Below are 17,757 nucleotides of genomic sequence, written 5' to 3'. Positions count from 1 at the left end.
CCTCTGACTGACTGCATTCATATCTGTACAAATATCTATCCTCGAGCGAAAAAGGGTTGAACTCACTTACGGTACCATCGCGTCATTGCCAACGCATATGCAAAACAGTAGCGAGTACAGTCGCTATCAATATTTGGCGATCGCGCTCGTGTCCCATATTGTGTTTGCGGCATCATTCACAGAACAAAAAAAAACATTATTGACAACCAAACCGTGCATTATGCATAATTTTTACTTATTAAAGTATGATGCACATTAAAAAAAAAGAAAATTAGGGTCAAACTAGTTTTTTTGCTCGCTCGCTCGTTGTCGCTCGTACGCGATAAAAGGAGAAATTCCGTTTGTTTTATAACCCGTGGTTATTATTTATTTTGAATAAATAGAAGTTGTAATAACTAAACTATAATTATTGCCAAACAAGTTTTTTTAAACTTCTAAGCATGTCCTTTCGTATGCGTAGAGGATTATTACGATTAAAACTGTTTTAATGGACATCATTCCGTCATTCGTTAATGTCGGTCGTATGGCATAAATAAACAAATAATGCTCATTTTTAGCAATTATAAAGGTAACCCAAACTACGCGTGCCGTTTAATTTGTTTTTTTTTTAACAAAATGGAAACAAATGTCACTCGTTGCCTTTTTTTGTTGGTGTTTGACAATAATAATTAACGGAAATCACAATCAATCCTTGAAAATAAAAAAAAAACATAAACAGGAAGCAATTTTGCGAAAAATTACGGGACATGTGGCAAAAATTAGCTGTGATCACGCGAAATTCATGTTTTTGTCCGTTATCGCGATCGCATATTTGATTATTAAATTAAACAGTAAATGTGTTCTCAAGTGGTGGCATCGACGAGGGCAAACAAATGATTTTATTGCGTTTTGTGAATAGGAATATCCAGTTATGGGATCGTTATAACTTTTGAAAATCGTTGTAAAGTTATAAATATTTATCAATTCGTTCCGATTCACAATAAAAATAAAAATCCCCTCGAATGACGATGACCAACCGGACATTGGATATATTTCTTATATTTGTTTAGTGAACTTGAAAATCCTTTATTACTTATTTTTGGGTTCTGTCGTCTTGCATTGAAAATCCCATGGCATGGCGAATGCGTTGCAAATCTCGGGAATTGTCTTCACGATGCATCGGAAAATATAACAAGAGGTTATGAACCATGTAACCATGTCGTTGTTTGTTGCTTTTGGTTTCCTCCTGAATGGAGAAATGTTCAATAAATTTTACTTTCTTCTTTCCAAAGGATGCGGTCAAACAATGATCCACAGACATAGTTGTGAAAGAAATCTACATTCATGAATTTTTGGTGGAACTAATTTAAATGTCTTCTCTTCTTTTTTCTTTCATTCTATCGGCGAGCTTTCTGGACATCCATTGCGGAAGAACAAAAACTCGACAGCTGAGCGCCATAAAATTTACAACTGACAAAAATTTGGATGAGAATTTTTTTTTTAGAAATTTTTCAATATTTTTTGGTCCATTAACAGCACAGTTTCTCATCGCAGATAAAAGCCTTAATTACGCGATAAATCTCTCAGTTCGATCACCCAAAGGTGACTCAATGATCCGCGAACTCTATCTGCAAAATCTTAAATTTTCGTCTTAGAGGTCATCTCGTATCCCATGCTGTGCTTAATCATTAAAAAACCTAATAAAAAATCAACCACCGAAATACTATTAGGGAGATCTTTTATTAAAATCGCATTAGTGACGCAATCGCAATGCGTTGCATAATATTTGCTTAGATTTCGAATTAAACTAAGAAGAGGGAACTTTATAAATATTCATTTTCTTATGCATTTTTTGTACATTACCGCACTCGCACAGTAAGACCACAAATATTGAATTTTGCTGTTTAATGATCTATGACGATATTAAAAAATGTACAAAGAAAAGTTTCTTCACAACAAAGGTTTTAATCGCATTTAATAGCTTTATTATTAAATTATAAACACATTAATTTTTTATGAGTATCGGAAATATTTTTTTCTCGCTGCATGCTAATTTATTACCCAAAAATATTTATTGATCAAATATTTGTTTAGTTTTGCATAGAACCAAAAAATAAATAAATAAATTTTGCAAAGATTTTCATGCTTTAATTGTGATTTATTTGGATTTAAATCTAATAAAATTTTCTTAGAATTATTTTTTTATTAATTTTTTTTTTCAAATAATAAAAAACGAACCCTTAAAAAAAGTTTATTTATACAACAGAAGCAAATGTTTTATCCAAACAACATCTTAAGAAATCTTTTAAGAAACTTTTCTGACAACTCCAAACAAAGAAAATGAGGAGCAACGAAAAAAATATCATATAGACAATGCCCAAAAGGCACGTGCTTCTGTTGTGTTACTTTCTTCACAACTTTTTTTTCACGCTGTGATTCCTTTTTTATTCCAGAATCCGAGAGATGATGCGACAACGATTACACAATTGTGTAAGTAACGTTTTGTCATCAAATCACTTTTGAAAAGCAAGATGTTCGGATTTCATTTGAAGAGAAATGACGAAAAAAAAATAAGAAAATAAAGCCGTAACAATTATGATTCGTTTAAAATGCATTGGTCAGGCAGATGGTTTGAATTCTCGTATAAAAAAATCATAAATTTGGTTGTTTTTGACGTGTTAATGAATTTTTTTTACAAAAATACCTGAATTTCTGACGAAAGCGCATTTGTAATCATTTTATAGTTAAAAAATATCAAATCTAAATTTTTCTACAAATCGTTTGAAAACTTTCCTCTGATTTTAAATTGTATAGCATAAATAAATCTAAAATGTTTGATCAGAACAGACAGACGGTAAAATATTGTTAAATTTATTTTTTAATACGAATAGAAAAATCTTGTTAAAAAACTACAATCAAATGTCTTGATACATAAAAAGAAATTTATGTTTATTAGTTTTTTTTTGTAGTTCTCTTGTAAAAAAAATGTTCTAAAAATGATTGAAGAGTTTTTTGATCAATACTAAATAACTTTTTAAAGATACCGAATCGTCATAAATGTTGGTTTGTTAAATTTTGAATCGCCAAAGTCATCAAAATTGACTTCTCTATCCATTAAATCATTATAATGTGACAGATTTTGGCATTTGGGAATTTAAATTACGGTTTCTTGTTCCTTCACTAATTTAAATCTTTTGTTGCGACATCCTACACTCTTCAATTGTCACAAAAAACGTAATAAAAGCAAAAATTGCACAATGCGTCGCACTTTTGTAGACCATTTGTTGCATTATTACATCTTTCGTACAACAAAAGTAAAAGTTCTTACACACATAAAAGAGAAGAGGTTATATGCCAAAATTATAAAATGTAGTAATAATAATAAAAGTGTAACAGATGCTCCTCCACACAAAAGAAACGAACTCGAAACGAGAGGAGGAAGAAGAATTGTAACAAAAGTTGACCCAAGAGACCTCCGGAGAATCAAACTAAAATACGATGATAATTAGAAAGAGTAATTAATATTTTTTTCTTTATTCTTTCTCTGCTTGAAATCTTTTTATTTTTATTTGGTTCTCCACCCCTCTTCACGTAACGTGAGATGATTCCAGAAATGTGTGGGAAAACAAACAAAAAACAATGCGCCACTCACTCACGACGTCTCAAAATAGAAAATGTTCTTTGATTAGCTTTATTCAATCCCAATGCATCGATGGACGAAACAAAGAATTATTACAAGATATTTTTATAGAAAGAAAAAAATTCATAATAAACGTCCCCTTTCTCATTTTATTTTTTTACATTGGAAGATTTTTACAGAAATTTGGAATAAGTTTCGATAGAAATTTCGTGTCTCATAAGAGATAGTAAGAGAAGGGAATCATTACATGAAAGACAAACATAGAAACAAAACTAATTGTTGTAATTTTTCAATGTTAGATTCACTGAATTTGTCAACTTAGACAATAGCCGAATGTTTATTTAAGAAATCGGAGTCAAAATTTAGCTTTTTTAGGAAAAATTTTACAATCATATTAACTTTCAACAAATTGAATTTCGATTGAACGGGGTTTGAATGAAAAATGAGAAATTTCAAGGTACTTTCAACACAAAATATACATTCAGAAGATATACTTGAACAAAATTGCATTCAACAGATTGGAATTTAAATTCTATAAAATTTATGAAGTACTTTTAATATATGTAATAATATATCTATTATTATAGTTTTCCAGTAAACCAGTGTTGAGTTATAAATTTTTTTCTCTAGCTTCAAAAAAAGTTGAAAATAAAAAAAAAACTTTATTTACTGTTCATTCTCGCGATGTATGATATGCCGAGATTTTACTTTACTAAACTTAATATTTTTGCGGACGACACAAGTGGCAAGTACCGTTTTTCCTTCCGTGGCATTTTCTCGCGCCCAAAGACATCTTGATGCACTTTTCCAAAAAATTTTAAAATGGAAAATGTAAGTCAATGAGAATAAGACTATATATGCCCTATACACTCGCCGCAGAAACATTTCACAAAATCTCATATTGAAATACAACAACACTATCTTAGAGAAAACTGAGTCTCTGAAACTGCTTGGGGTTTATCTTAACAAGAAACTCATTGTCACTGAGAATACAACGAATTTTCTTAGACACTCAGGTAAAGTTTATCTATCTGAAACCATTGTTGAAACCGCGAAGTAAGTAAACCCGTATTGTCTCTCACAAATAAAGTTGCTCTTTTCAAAACTTATGTCAGATCCGTCATGACGTACGCCATTCCTGTGTGGAACGCGACAAGCAACGCAAACATCCAGAAATTGCAAGTTTTTCAAAATAAGCCTCTGCGTTACTTCCTGAATGCTGTTCAACACCCGACGAGCTTCAGACAAGTAAGAAATGTTGAACTACACAAGACATGTAAACTGGAGACCATTCAAGACTTCATGTTAAGGCTACTATTGAAGTGCTTTCATTGAATGCTGGGACACGAAAACCAACTGGTTAGACGATTGACGAACTTACCTCAACTCTTTCTTCATCAAATTGAGGAGCTATTGTGAAGAAATATTAATGTGTATCTTTTTTTTCTTCTTGTTTATTTAGTTTTTAGTTGTTTTTGGTAGTTGTAATCAAAAAAATTAAAATTGTTGGTAATCAAATTGGATATATTCAAGTACCTCTTTGACATACCCGATCTCACTAAAAATGCATAGAAACCATTTTGATTCGTTCTAGAATTTTAAATTTAGGTTTTTTTTTTGACTTCTTTAGGCCTAACTAATATAAAACCATCAAAAAATCTTATACCATTTTATTTTCGATGAAATGTTGATATCGGGTGATGTGTTAACTAGATAAAATTGATAAAAATTTGCGAGAAAACTCGGAAAATCGGGAAATATTGAAAAATTCAAAAATTTTATTCTTATTTTCTAAAATTTATTTTATAAATTTTGATCAATTTGACTTAATTTGTCAATAATTTTCTATTGTTAATCGAGGCCTTTTAATAGACTCACCCCCATATAGTCGGGAACCGTCGAAATTTAAAGCCCCCCTTAATTACGACGTACTATTTATTTAGTAATAAAATAACCCCCCTCCCCCTTTGTTAAGAAAAATTGTTAAAAGCTAGCTCACGTTTATATGGAAATTTGTGAAAAATTGTACATGTTTACTCAGTAAGTTAAAAAACAGATCAAAAAAGTTTGAAGCGCTTAAATATTACTGACAAATTGAAACAAAAAATCTTAACTATAGAGAATTTATACGACGTCGTATTTTCCTTTTATCCCCCTCCCCCTACGTCGAAATCCATCCCCCCTCAAACTTCCGACGCCGTAAATGGATGGCGCCTTTATACATATTTACTTCGTTTTCTCGCCAACAGATGTCTTAGGGCAAGGTTTTCAATGGCCGGCAACTACTTGTTTATCTCCAGTTTTTAATGATTTTTCGGTGTAAATAGCCAAATATTCAGCCATCCAACTAGTTAGTCATCAAGCTAAAGCCTCCAAGAGTCCTTAAAACATCATGTCATCGTGGTTTTGTGCAGGTAAGCTCGATTAATTGATGGAATTAATTCCTGCTATCCATTATTTTGTTTATTTGTTTTTTTTAGTGCCAGACTGCAAAAACAACTCCTCAAACTCCCATGTCTCGTTCAAACATGACTTTCCACGTGGTGGTTTGATGAAGCAAAAGTGGCTGGAAGCGTGTGGCATCAAAGAAGCGAAGAAAAACACCAAAGTCTGTCGCGACCACTTCCACGAAAGGGACTACACAATATTCTCGCATTCCCCGAATGGAGGTTGTCGATTGCGACCGAATGTGGTGCCGTCCAAAAATATGGGACGAGACCGAGCACTCCGATCATCTCGTGAGTTCACATCGACGCCGAATTCAATGATGACCGACTACAATTACATCAGTGAGGTTTCGTTGGAGGAATTGAAAGAAGCAGCCAGGAATACTTCGATCAAAGTGATGCTCGACAAACGCGAAGCTTTGAATGGAATTCGGAAAAATGGCAGTATCAATGGAGAAGGCGAACCTTGCAAAAAACTAAAGTTGTCCGAAGCGAAAGAGCCCCCAAAACTGCCAACAACATCACAAGCGATAATTTTACTCATGAACTCGGATCCGTACAAATATCTGGGACTGACTCCCGCATCAATTGACTTGGTGGAGACCCTTGCATCGAATATCAGCATTTCCGAAATGAATGTCATCCTCACGTTCCGCAAACTGAAACTGGACGAGGACCTGTCTGTGCTAGAAGACTACTTTAACTTGAAGGACGGCGAGGCAAAGGAACTTTTTTGCTATACGACAAAAACGATTGCGCGATTTATGCAGAGTTTAGTGCAACTTCCATCGAAGTACGTTGTCTTTGAGGACATTCCAGTGAGTGCGCGCCGAAAACTGTGCCAGACACGATTTTATCTCAGTTCCTTCCCCGTTGTCATCGAGAAAACACAAGATTTGTACATCAACGAAGTGACTTTCAATGGTACAAAGCACGTCATCAACTACTTTTTCTTGGTAACGCCCGACGGATGTATCGCCCATGTGTCTCCCGGCTATGGAGGACGATTAACGCCCGAGAAAACCTTACCGGCAATCAAGAGTATCAGGGAATTAATTGAAGATGGCTTCAATATTATCGATCTCGTGCCCGAATTTCAGGAGGACGAAGAGGATCCCGAGAAGAATCTTAATTTTGAGCAAAAATTGGCATTTGAGACCATTAAACGGATGCGCCAATTCACCTTGATCAACAACAAGAAAGCTTTGACTTCGGATTTTGTCAAATTGCTGGACGAAATCGTCATCATTATTGCAGCAATGGTCAATTTACAGTCAGTGAATTACGATGACGATGAACAACCATTTACAAAAGAAGAAAAAATAGAACCATAAGTCTTAATTCATCGATCAAATTCAATTATTTAGTGCGTAAAAATCAAAAGAAATATATAATACAGACGGATAACATTAAATTTAAAATGTAATTAAAGTCGCCCCCCTCTCCCACACCCCCTTAATTGCCGATGCCCCCCTTAATGAATGACGCCTTCATCGATTTCATCAATTTCATTCGTCTCAAAATCCATATGACTTGAATTAGCATGAGGGCAAATTTTGACGTCAACCGCCAATTTCACAACAATCGACCAAAAGTTTCCGAAAAAATCGAATTTTAGTGCATTTAAAGCCCTCTTGACTTCCCGAAAATACTATAAAACCATCCAACAATGTCTAGTACTTCGCAAAAGCATCGTAATTTCGTGGCCGAGCCCATGGGTGAGAAACCAGTCACAGATTTAGCTGGCGTTGGTGACGTTCTCGGCAAAAGACTCGAAGCGGCCGGTTTCGATAAGGTAATTTACATATTCGTACACATGTTTCTTCGGCATATGTAACGTTAATTTTCTATTTCGCAGGCATACACAGTTCTCGGTCAGTATTTGGTGCTGAAAAAAGATGCCGAGCTGTTCAAAGAGTGGATGAAGGACGTGTGTAACGCCAATTCCAAACAAGCTGCTGACTGTTACCAATGTTTGAATGACTGGTGTGAAGAGTTCTTGTAAAAAGTTCTTTCAGTGTTTCGTTTTTACATATAAAAAATACTCCCTTTTTCTGTATATTGGACAGCTTTTAATGTTTATGTCAATCAAAACATATTTAACGCTAAGTAACACACAAATTCATATATAAAAAAATAAAAGATGACTAATTTCATATAAAAATGCAACAGCTATTCGTTTTTTATTCTCTTGGAAAATTTCCTTTAAATCCATTTGTATTCTCAAACAGAAGATTTGTCCTTGAATTATTTTTTGAGGTGTTGACCGAATGTTTCATATCCGAAACACAAATCTTCGTTCTTGATGACTCATGGAATTCAAGCTAAAATCATACTCTGTAAAATTCAAGGTCATAGATTTATGTAAGATTCAAAGGTATAAGACTAGGGTTTTTAGTTGAATAATTATTTTTGTTCCTCAAATCAGCTCAATGCTTTTCATGCACTGAAACCCCAAAACATCCTTCCAAGTTCCTTTCAAGTCGGCATCAGGCTCAACGGTCGAAAAACTTTTCTGGTTTTTGAAAAAAAAATCCCAATGCAAAAGCACTTGTGGCTCTCCCAATGTGTAAAGTCACTCAAAGTCACTCAAAGTAACTCAAACCACTCACGGCACTCAGCCCCAATGCAGAGAAAATAATTTCCGACAAATCCCAGTGCAAAAAAAAGAAACATGCCCCAGGTGTCAAACAACGACTTCTGACCAGCCCTAGGTGACAATCAAATGTCGGTACGTGACCCAGCTCACAGAAAATGGTTTTGTACATTTCCCAGCTCACAGAAAAAAATTCTGTACAAACACTATGCTCACATACGGGTTTCTGTAGCGACGTACAGACATCATCGTACCGTGTATGCGTATAGAAACAGACATCCAGCCTGGAATAATGGAAGTGCTGTTGGAAATCATGGAAGTGCTGTTGGAAATCAGTGAATCGAAAACCGCCAAATGGCAAACGAAGATCAGTCTGTTTTTGCCGTTCACATAGACGTGTTGGTAGTTTTCCTTTTCTGGAGTTTTATTTGAAACTCTGTGTTATCCGACTAATCGTGTGTTAAAAGTTTTATCGAGTGGTAATTGACAAAACGTGAGCAAAAATATAATTGAAATTTTCGATATTTGCACTAAAAATTATTCGATGAGCACTGACAATTTTAGAATAGTGAACTAGTTAGCATCTATCATTCATTGCATGATAGAGAATATGAAGGCATGGTAAAATCATTTTTTGCCGCTTACCAAAAAAAATATCAAGAAAAAAAATCGAACTTAAGAAATACTTTGAAACAAATTCATGTCCAAGAAATAAAAAATCATATTTTTTTAAACCACATTTAATGCTAATGTAATGCTTAACTTTCTTAACTTAGGCCCCTCTGGCTACTAATAATTTCGGTTAACAAAAATCATAAGAAATAAATGCGAGAAGAAATAAATTGCGCACCGCTCTATTGAAGCCTTAAATTATTATTGCTAAATGTTGTTACATTTATTTTTTGTCTTACCTTGTCTTGGACAACATTTAGCACTTGTTCTCTTTAAAAACTGTTTTTTTTTTTTATTTAGGTGGATTACTTCAAAAATAAAGTGAGAGTGAAAGATCGTGATATTTATTAATGACACGTAACATTTGTTAACAATTTTTTACATTATTCAAAGAACTCTTAAAATATATTAAAAACTTAATTGAAAGTAAAAAAAAAATATTTTAAAAACTAAGTGAGAATATTAAAATATAAAAAGTGAAGAAAAACATTAAAGCAAAAATTTGTCAATTTTCAAGACCAACTTGGAAGCAAGGATAATATTGAATTGGATTTATCTACAAAAAAAGGTAAATTTTTAATAATAAAAAATAAGCTAATACTACTAACAAAGAGTGGGATGGGATGTGAATATTTATCAACACCATCATCGCGAAAAATCTGCATAAAAGATAAAATTTGTGCGAGATTTGAATACAAAAGTGAGGTAAAACGATCATCAGCATCTCTTTAATCGCTATAATTATTACACAGCTTCTTACCTATTGATACACAAAGAAACGAGTAAAATGTGTGGCAAAAAAAGATCAAAGATAGAAGGAATGTGTGTAGCTAATGTTTCAAATGAACGACACTTGTTTTTTTTTTGTGGGAGAGTTTTACAGTTATAGAAACCTGTCTTCTGCTTCAACAGCATCGTCTTTAAATAGTAAAAATATGCACACACACAATTGGAATGTAAATAAATTTGAAATGTAATATTTAAAGGTCATGCACCAATAATTTTTCCTCCAACGAATTTGTATCCAAAAAGCCATACAAATGATGAATGAAACCAAATCAATAAATAAAAGTCATGTCGAAAGAATTGATATATGCATTATCGCAAAAGTAAGCGTAATAAATTGTTAAGAAATGTCTCTTGCATGGGCGCCACACACATCCACTATTGACTTGCTTAGAGGCGATGTTTGAAGCTTAGGGGAGATGATTAGCATATGTTCCCCCAATTTATTTAGATTTGATTTAATCTCCGAAGAAAATTAAGTTTTATACATGTCATTTTATTTTTACTTTTCATCCATTCATTGTTATTTGCAGGATGGAATTTGAGTAGGATGGAATGCATCCCCCCAAAAAATGTCACATGTTTTTGAAAGTTCCAACAAAAAAAATGAGCAGTTGAATATTCTGCGGGACATCCAAAAGGCACGAACGACAATAAATGACAAATTTTAAGAGAAAATTTTGGGGTAAAAGTGGCAATTAAGTCGCTTTCGGCGTTTTCATCGTCGATGATTATTAGTCAGTCTTTTTTTTTAATGTTGTTTACTTACCAAGTGTGATGATCTTTTTTTATAAGTGTAACGTACCAAAGTGGCTGGATTAATTTTATACCAACGAAAAAAAAAAATAAAACACACGAAGAAAGATAAGACAAAATGACAAAAAGAATCAAAAAATAACTAATTTTTCCGTAAAGTTACACAATATTCTTTTTTAAAAGGTCAACCTCCGTTCCGGAATGTTGTGTAATTGAGAAAAAATTATTATTATTATTCAAGTTTTGCTACTTGCGTTGCCATTCTATCTCATTCGCTTGCGTCTAAATTCTTTTAAATAGTTGAACTGAAAGAAATTTTAATTGTACTTGCCATTTATCTTGCAAACAGCCTTTAGTACCAAGCGAAATTTCATCATCGAAAGAATGTAATTACGATATCATTGAATGTAAAAGGCATCAAATAACGAAACTTTGGAAAGTAAGCCGTATAAATGCCATTTCTCGCCTCCGACGTGGCTTGCAATGCTTGCGAGTATAAAGTGCGTCAACAAAAGACACGGAGATATCATTTGTCAAACTTTTTAGTAGGTAATAATGAAAATTACTCCATCTACTATTATTTTATGCCTCGTTATGTGTACCTAGTTAGTTAGTTGAAGAGAGAAAAATATGTGGCAAATCCAATTAAAATACCTTTTTAATTAAATTAGCAAGTTATTATTATATTATTATTATGTTACAGACAATTGCTGGAGTAAGCATCGACTTAAATAGAATAAAAAGCAACAAAATTGAAAAAATCATGATAATATGACACCTTGGGGATTTTTTTTTTTTTTTTTTTGCATAATAACTTTTTTAAAGAGGAATCTTTACGTAATATTAGAAACTACTAAGAAATAAATAGAAGGATGTGTAATCGATTATTGAACATGCGGTGATATCATCAGCAAGCCTAAAGCAAGTCGTCATCCAACTAACGATAAACAAATAACTTTTATTTAACTTCTTTTGTCTGAGTGTTGTCTCGAAAGTTCAAATGAAATATTATAAAAGATACAGAGAGAAAAAGTGGAATTCAAAATATTTATACACGAAGATAAAAAAAAATCATCTTCCGATTCGTTACATCATGTTATTCTTAAAAATTTTAACACCACAACTGCTTAGTGTCTTTTTTGTTATCGGATCAATATTTTTTAAACATTTATATTTATTAATGAAGAATAAATAATAAAAATGAAAAAAATCAGCTTGACGAATTGGAGTTCGTAATAAGCGTATTTCACTTTCCTTATGACTTGTTAATCGATTCCAAAACAAAGATTCCTTTCTTTCTCGTTTTGCACTTTAACTAAAATTAAACAATATTTCCATCAAAGAGATTTAAGGTCGGACAAGTTTGGAACAACAATTGTTTTTATCGGGAGCAAATTTTAATTACCTAAAAATTAAATAGAAAGGATTCAGAATTTTTGATGAATTTGAAACAAATTTTCGAGAAAAATTTAAGTGTTTCTCAAATTTTTTCATCTTATTTTTTTCTCCAGATTTTATGAAAATTCTAGGAATTATGGAATCCAGTATCCTGTGAGGGCCGTAAGAGTCCTACCTAAAAACAAAAAAAATTACAAAAATTGACAAAATATGTTTTGGAAAATTATTCACACAAAACTTCTTTGAGCTTAGGACAGACTTTAAATAGAAAAAAAAACTTCAGAAAAAAAATATTCTTTGTCATTCATGTTGACTCTTTTCTTTACACAAACTTGTTTGCTCAAAAATTAGTAAAGAGTCATTTCAAAAGTCACCTTGTAGTATATGTTATTCACATTTGACTCTCGCTCTCACTTTGTTGGGTGTGAGGTGATAAATATAAACAACTTTTAAGCGAGACACAAACCTTTCACATATGTGTATGAATGAATATGATGAATGATGCTCCGAGGCGTTTGAGTTACTAATTATTCACTTGCTCATAATTACATTTTGTGTACTTTTCAAGCAGATTTTGCCTCAAGCTGCAGTACACTTTTGATCATGAAAAAAAAAGTTAACACTTTAAAGCATTACTAAGTTACTCAACTTTTTTTAAATTTATTATCTCACTTTTTATTATAAATAAAGTTAGGTATTATTTTGAAATATAATTGTTAACGTTGTCACTTAATATAACACAATAAGTAGAGCAAAATGTGCATTTCGATTTTCTCCAACAATTATTGTCTAACGCTTTAATGTCTAGCAAATAAATTGTATGCACACAAAAGAAACCACAAAAATCTACGTTTTAGCCAGATTTCATAACGAAACAATGTACAGAAATATTATAAAAAGGTAGTTAATAAAATAAATGGTGATTGTTAGGGCGAGATTAAACACGAACAATTATTATTATTCGTTCGTTCGGTGCATGTTTGAGTACAAATGTATCTAAAATGCAAGTAAATGATTAAATAGTATTCAATTTTGGAAAGAAAACAGGAGAATTATGACAAAAAAAACGAGATAAATATTAAAATAGACAGAAAACTTTCATACGAAATAAAACTGGTTTAATTAAAAATCATAAAAACCGGTTTTTAGAAATATTTTTGTGATTTTTAAGAATTTTTAGTGATACGCAGTTTCATTTACTATTTTACATGTTTATAAACTTGAACATGTTATTTTATTCTATTATTATTTAGCCTAGAACTCAATTTTATCAAGTTTATAAAAGTCGAACACACCCAAGTGTGCCATCAAGGCTTCTGTATCTTTTTTTTCATATTTTATTCCCCGTTTATTGTTTTATGGAAGTCTTCATTCTTGCTTCATGACGGCATGCCGCGGCATAAAGTTCGATTTCATAGAAAAAAAAATACTAAGCAAAAACGAACAAAAGGTGACACAGAAAAAAAGGAAAAATACACATGTTTTTGACTGCCATCAAAAACAGAACCATGAAGATGTGAATTAGACATCAAGGACTCGTATCATCGCCGAGAAACAGCATAATAATAAAATTAATGGAAAAAAGTTGCGCTCCCCTTGCTTGGCTTTTATGTTTTTATTTTTGGCGTTATCTCTCATGGTAAAATTCGTGCGAATTCCTTTTACATTTTTATTTTCATTCCATTTTTATTCTCTCTAGAATTGTGGAAGAAGCAAAAAATTTGTCAACAACGAATGATGTTTGAAAATAAAAACACAACATTTTTATATCTCAGGTGCAAAACAACAACAATGTAACGGCGCGAAACTAAGGTGAACGAATTAAAACACGAGCCAAGTCGCATGTGAAAGTATGAATGAACCAATTTCGTCCATCCATCTCAGTGTTTTTAACATTTTAATTATTGACAAGTTCAAGCGAATAAAATTCAACTGACACACATTTTGATACACAACACACGATAAATAAATAAAAAAAATGAATTTTTATGAATGAAAGTGAATCGTGAAAGATTTTTCCATAAATTAAAACTAATTTGTTAAAAATGTTTGAAAATTAGTGATAAATTTGTGTTTGATTGGGTAAACAATAAAACGATTTCCTACAAATGAAACGAGCATAAAATTATGACTCGATGCGCCCACAAATAAATCCAGTGTCAGTGATAATGATACTTGATAAAATTTCTCTTTTAACGATTTTTACATTTTTTTTCCTTTCTATTTTTGACGCAAGCGTTTTTTTTTATTTTCTTGTTAATAAACGTCACACAGAACTTGTACCTTCGTTTAAGTTCATTCGCTTTGTTTTCTGCTCAGATATTTCCTTATTTTGCAATCGTTTGTTGTGATGTGAAAATGATGTGAATGAAGAGCCATGCGATAATAGCAACAACAACAACAAAGAAAAATATCGAATAATCAATGTTGAATCTGCAACGAAACAAAGCAATAAAATTATTATTGAACACTTGATGCAATAATAATGAATAAAAGAAAACCACGACCGACATGACATCAACAACGACAGCGCACTAAACATGTTTGGTTTGTGTTTATGTTAATAATAAATGAAAGGGAAAATAATTGAAAAGTCCATCAATTGATTGCGTTTGTAAACAAATGAGCAAAATGTATATAAGTTTTATTTTGAGTGAATGCGAATTTCCCAAGGGGGATTTTTTTTATCAAAAGAGCAACTAATAAACCAAAATCAAAATTATTTGCAAAATAAATTCCATTTAAGAGAATTTTCTGTTTATGTTGCAAAAACTTAATTACAACTTTGTCTGCTTCAGTGTCTTTTATGCAGTTAAAAAAGTAATATTCAAGTTCAGAGGCGTTAAATGTTTTTATAGCTTCCCAAATGCTGATTGAAGGTTTTCAATTTACATCCCTGTAACACTCGTTGAAGTCGTTTTAATGTTTTCCATTGTTCTATTCTTATGTTCAAAATTTCCTTCCTCAAATTAAAGTTTTTCATTTTTTCTCTTTTAATTTTTTCCTTGCAGATTATTAAAACAGTAAACAAAATTCCCGCTTGAACAATTTTATTACAAAATTGTTAATGTAAGTAAAAATTTTAATAATTTTCTTCCTTTTACAACTATTGCTTTTTTGTGTTAACTTACAAATTTTCTCACATTTTCCTCACACGACGTGATGAAAACAAGAAATCTACTTTTCACAAACTACTTCCTGTCAAAATTAATTAAATGTTACTTCATTTACGCGTTTTTCAATCGATTTTTGCTGCCGATCGCCGATAAATAGCCTCAAGCGGTATAGTTTTCATTGCACAACATTGTTTTTGCAGCAAATTTTAGTATCTGTGACCCTAAAAAGTCTGAAAATCCACACGGTCCTATCTGGAGGCATTCGCAAGCTTAAGATATCTTATGTTTAAATGAAATATTCAATCAAAAAGTTTTGAAAAATTATGTAAAAATACGATTGATTTGCTAATTCAGTGTGATTTTTCATATATTTTATTAAAGGCACACTTTTTAAATAACCAGCTCGCGATTTAGAGTTGGTACGTGTTTACTGCAACTGAATAACGGCACATGTGGTACATGAGAGGCTTTCGCTATTAATTTTGTCTATACTGCCTTGGGACTTAATTGATGTCTGTTTGTTTGGCAAATTGCACTTTTTTTTAGATGAGGAAATATTGTGGCACGTTGTTGTGGCTAAAAAGAAAATATTTGCTCGATTAACGGTTAAAAGAAACTTTAGCAGATCAATAAAATCCAATTTTATTGTAATTTAAAAAAAAGATAAAAACAAACAAGCTTTCAAAGAGCGAGCGCAAGTCAATGACTTCTTTATGTACCTACAATTTTATAACATTTTACTTTGATATCGTTTTGAGTTGCAATCAGAATGTATCCGACCACTTGTTTTCAAGCAGGTTTACCGCTTTTTTTTTTTGATACATTCGATTTTACCAACCAAGTTGAAGTAGCTAAACGGTAACAGCAACGCCCCGCAAGGTCCAAAGTCATTAATTAAGATAAATGATAAATTTTCTCAATATTAGATTCCGAAGTTAATGTAAATTTATTTAAGATAAATTACCTTTTTTTGATGTATTCCATTTCACTATCGGATACATTTTCAGATACGGAGCATGTAAAAAATGAAAGAAACGAGTCTTACTGCATTTTATCACGCAATAAATGTCCGGATCTAGTTTTTGACATTCATTATCGATTGCAACATGATTGCTGTGAGCGCAACGGTGACATCAGTCGATTTTTAGCGCAACGCGAATCACATATATGATGAAAATCAGGAAGGAGTTGATGATGATGAAATATATATAAAAAAAAATTAAAGCTTAATACGGTTAATATTTATCGTTATCATTATTTTATGACTTTTTTAAGCATGCATTGAACAAAAAAACTTGCAAACGACGACGATATTGATTGAAAATTGAAAGAGAAAGTGATCTTTGTATTTATTTAGTTGTTGTTTTGTTCACATGAGACACGACGACGATGAGGCGAGGTGAGGTAAATTATTGTGCCTTTTAGGTATTTCTTTATTATTTTTTATAAACATTTTTTTTTTAATATTCATAGTAACTTAAAAATAAAAGATGAAAGGAGAAATAAATTAAACAGGTTTGAGATGTATATAATGAGATTCTTCGTGTAATAATAATAATAATGATGATGATATAAAATGCTGCAATATCTAGGTAGTTCCTGTTTTAAAAAGGCTCTAATATTTTTTAAGCAGTACAACGTGCATCGCTTCAAACAGAATTCATCCACAGAATTATAAATTTTTAAATCCTCATTGACTCAGACTTTAAACTGTTTTTGGCATTAAACTCGTCTATAACAAAATCAATGTCGATTATCGTCAATATTTTATATCATTGTCCAGTTATTTTCCAAAAAGAATTACTTTTATTATTATTATTATTGTAACACGCACGCTTTCACTACACAAAAATACCGCGCTATTGCCTGAATAATAATATTATTGCCTGATTGGCATGGATTGTGTGTGGCATCAAAAAAACAACGACATAAAAATATTATCCCGTATTACACCCACAATAACTAGCAATCGTCAGCGGTACTACATATCGTATTCAAATCCACAAAATAACCTGATGCCTTGGATGAACGAGCAAAAATTTAATTTAAATCTTCCCATGTGTGAAAGTGAAAAGAATAAAATGATAAATAATAGCAAATTAGAATACGTGTCGTCGTTCCGCTTCTCTTCTCGTATGTTTTTGTTTCGTACTCCGCGAAAAAAAAAAACGATGTGCAAAAATAATCTGAAAAATTAAAGCTGGAAGGTAAACACACCTCCGGTAGTCAAGAAGGATTCCCTTCTGTTTGTGCTTTGTTTAACTGTTTTATTATTTATGACATTACGTCGTTCACCAACAAAAAAAGGGTATGGCGCATTTTTTTTGCATTACATGCGTGAATGTGGGAGTTAGTTATGCATACATA

At 32.0% G+C, this 17,757-nt stretch overlaps 3 protein-coding genes across 3 annotated transcripts in view; all 3 read left to right on the top strand.

The window, feature by feature from the left end:
- The first annotated feature begins 5,883 nt into the window (after window positions 1-5,883).
- On the top strand, window positions 5,884-7,464 carry LOC134836907 (uncharacterized). Its single transcript, XM_063852187.1, has 2 exons — window positions 5,884-6,033; window positions 6,100-7,464. The coding sequence occupies exons 1-2, from the start codon at window positions 6,012-6,014 to the stop codon at window positions 7,398-7,400; spliced, it is 1,323 nt and encodes a 440-aa protein (XP_063708257.1). The 5' UTR covers window positions 5,884-6,011; the 3' UTR covers window positions 7,401-7,464.
- A 149-nt stretch (window positions 7,465-7,613) lies between these two features.
- LOC134837159 (barrier-to-autointegration factor) lies at window positions 7,614-8,235 on the top strand. The gene is made up of 2 exons (XM_063852503.1): window positions 7,614-7,861; window positions 7,925-8,235. Exons 1-2 carry the CDS (start codon window positions 7,736-7,738, stop codon window positions 8,069-8,071), a joined length of 273 nt encoding a protein of 90 aa, XP_063708573.1. The 5' UTR covers window positions 7,614-7,735; the 3' UTR covers window positions 8,072-8,235.
- A 1,613-nt stretch (window positions 8,236-9,848) lies between these two features.
- Window positions 9,849-17,757, top strand: part of LOC134836720 (uncharacterized) — a 36,238-nt gene continuing 28,329 nt past the window's right edge. Inside the window, exon 1 of the mRNA XM_063851918.1 lies at window positions 9,849-9,902. The gene's annotated coding sequence lies outside the window, so the exon portion shown is untranslated. The remainder of the gene's footprint in view (window positions 9,903-17,757) is intronic.

The sequence above is a fragment of the Culicoides brevitarsis genome, chromosome 1, assembly GCF_036172545.1.
Source record: "Culicoides brevitarsis isolate CSIRO-B50_1 chromosome 1, AGI_CSIRO_Cbre_v1, whole genome shotgun sequence".
Lineage (NCBI taxonomy): Eukaryota > Metazoa > Arthropoda > Insecta > Diptera > Ceratopogonidae > Culicoides > Culicoides brevitarsis.
Note: the sequence above shows the minus strand (reverse complement) of the source record. Positions and strands in the feature narration are given on the sequence as shown.

Bases quoted from the DNA above. Each gene is read 5' to 3' on its own strand.
- LOC134836907 (XM_063852187.1), top strand. From the start codon at position 6,012: ATGTCATCGTGGTTTTGTGCAG. The intron at 6,034-6,099 runs GTAAGCTCGATT...TGTTTTTTTTAG, and splicing joins GTCATCGTGGTTTTGTGCAG to TGCCAGACTGCAAAAACAAC.
- LOC134837159 (XM_063852503.1), top strand. From the start codon at position 7,736: ATGTCTAGTACTTCGCAAAAGCATCGTAATTTCGTGGCCGAGCCCATG. The intron at 7,862-7,924 runs GTAATTTACATA...TCTATTTCGCAG, and splicing joins AAGCGGCCGGTTTCGATAAG to GCATACACAGTTCTCGGTCA.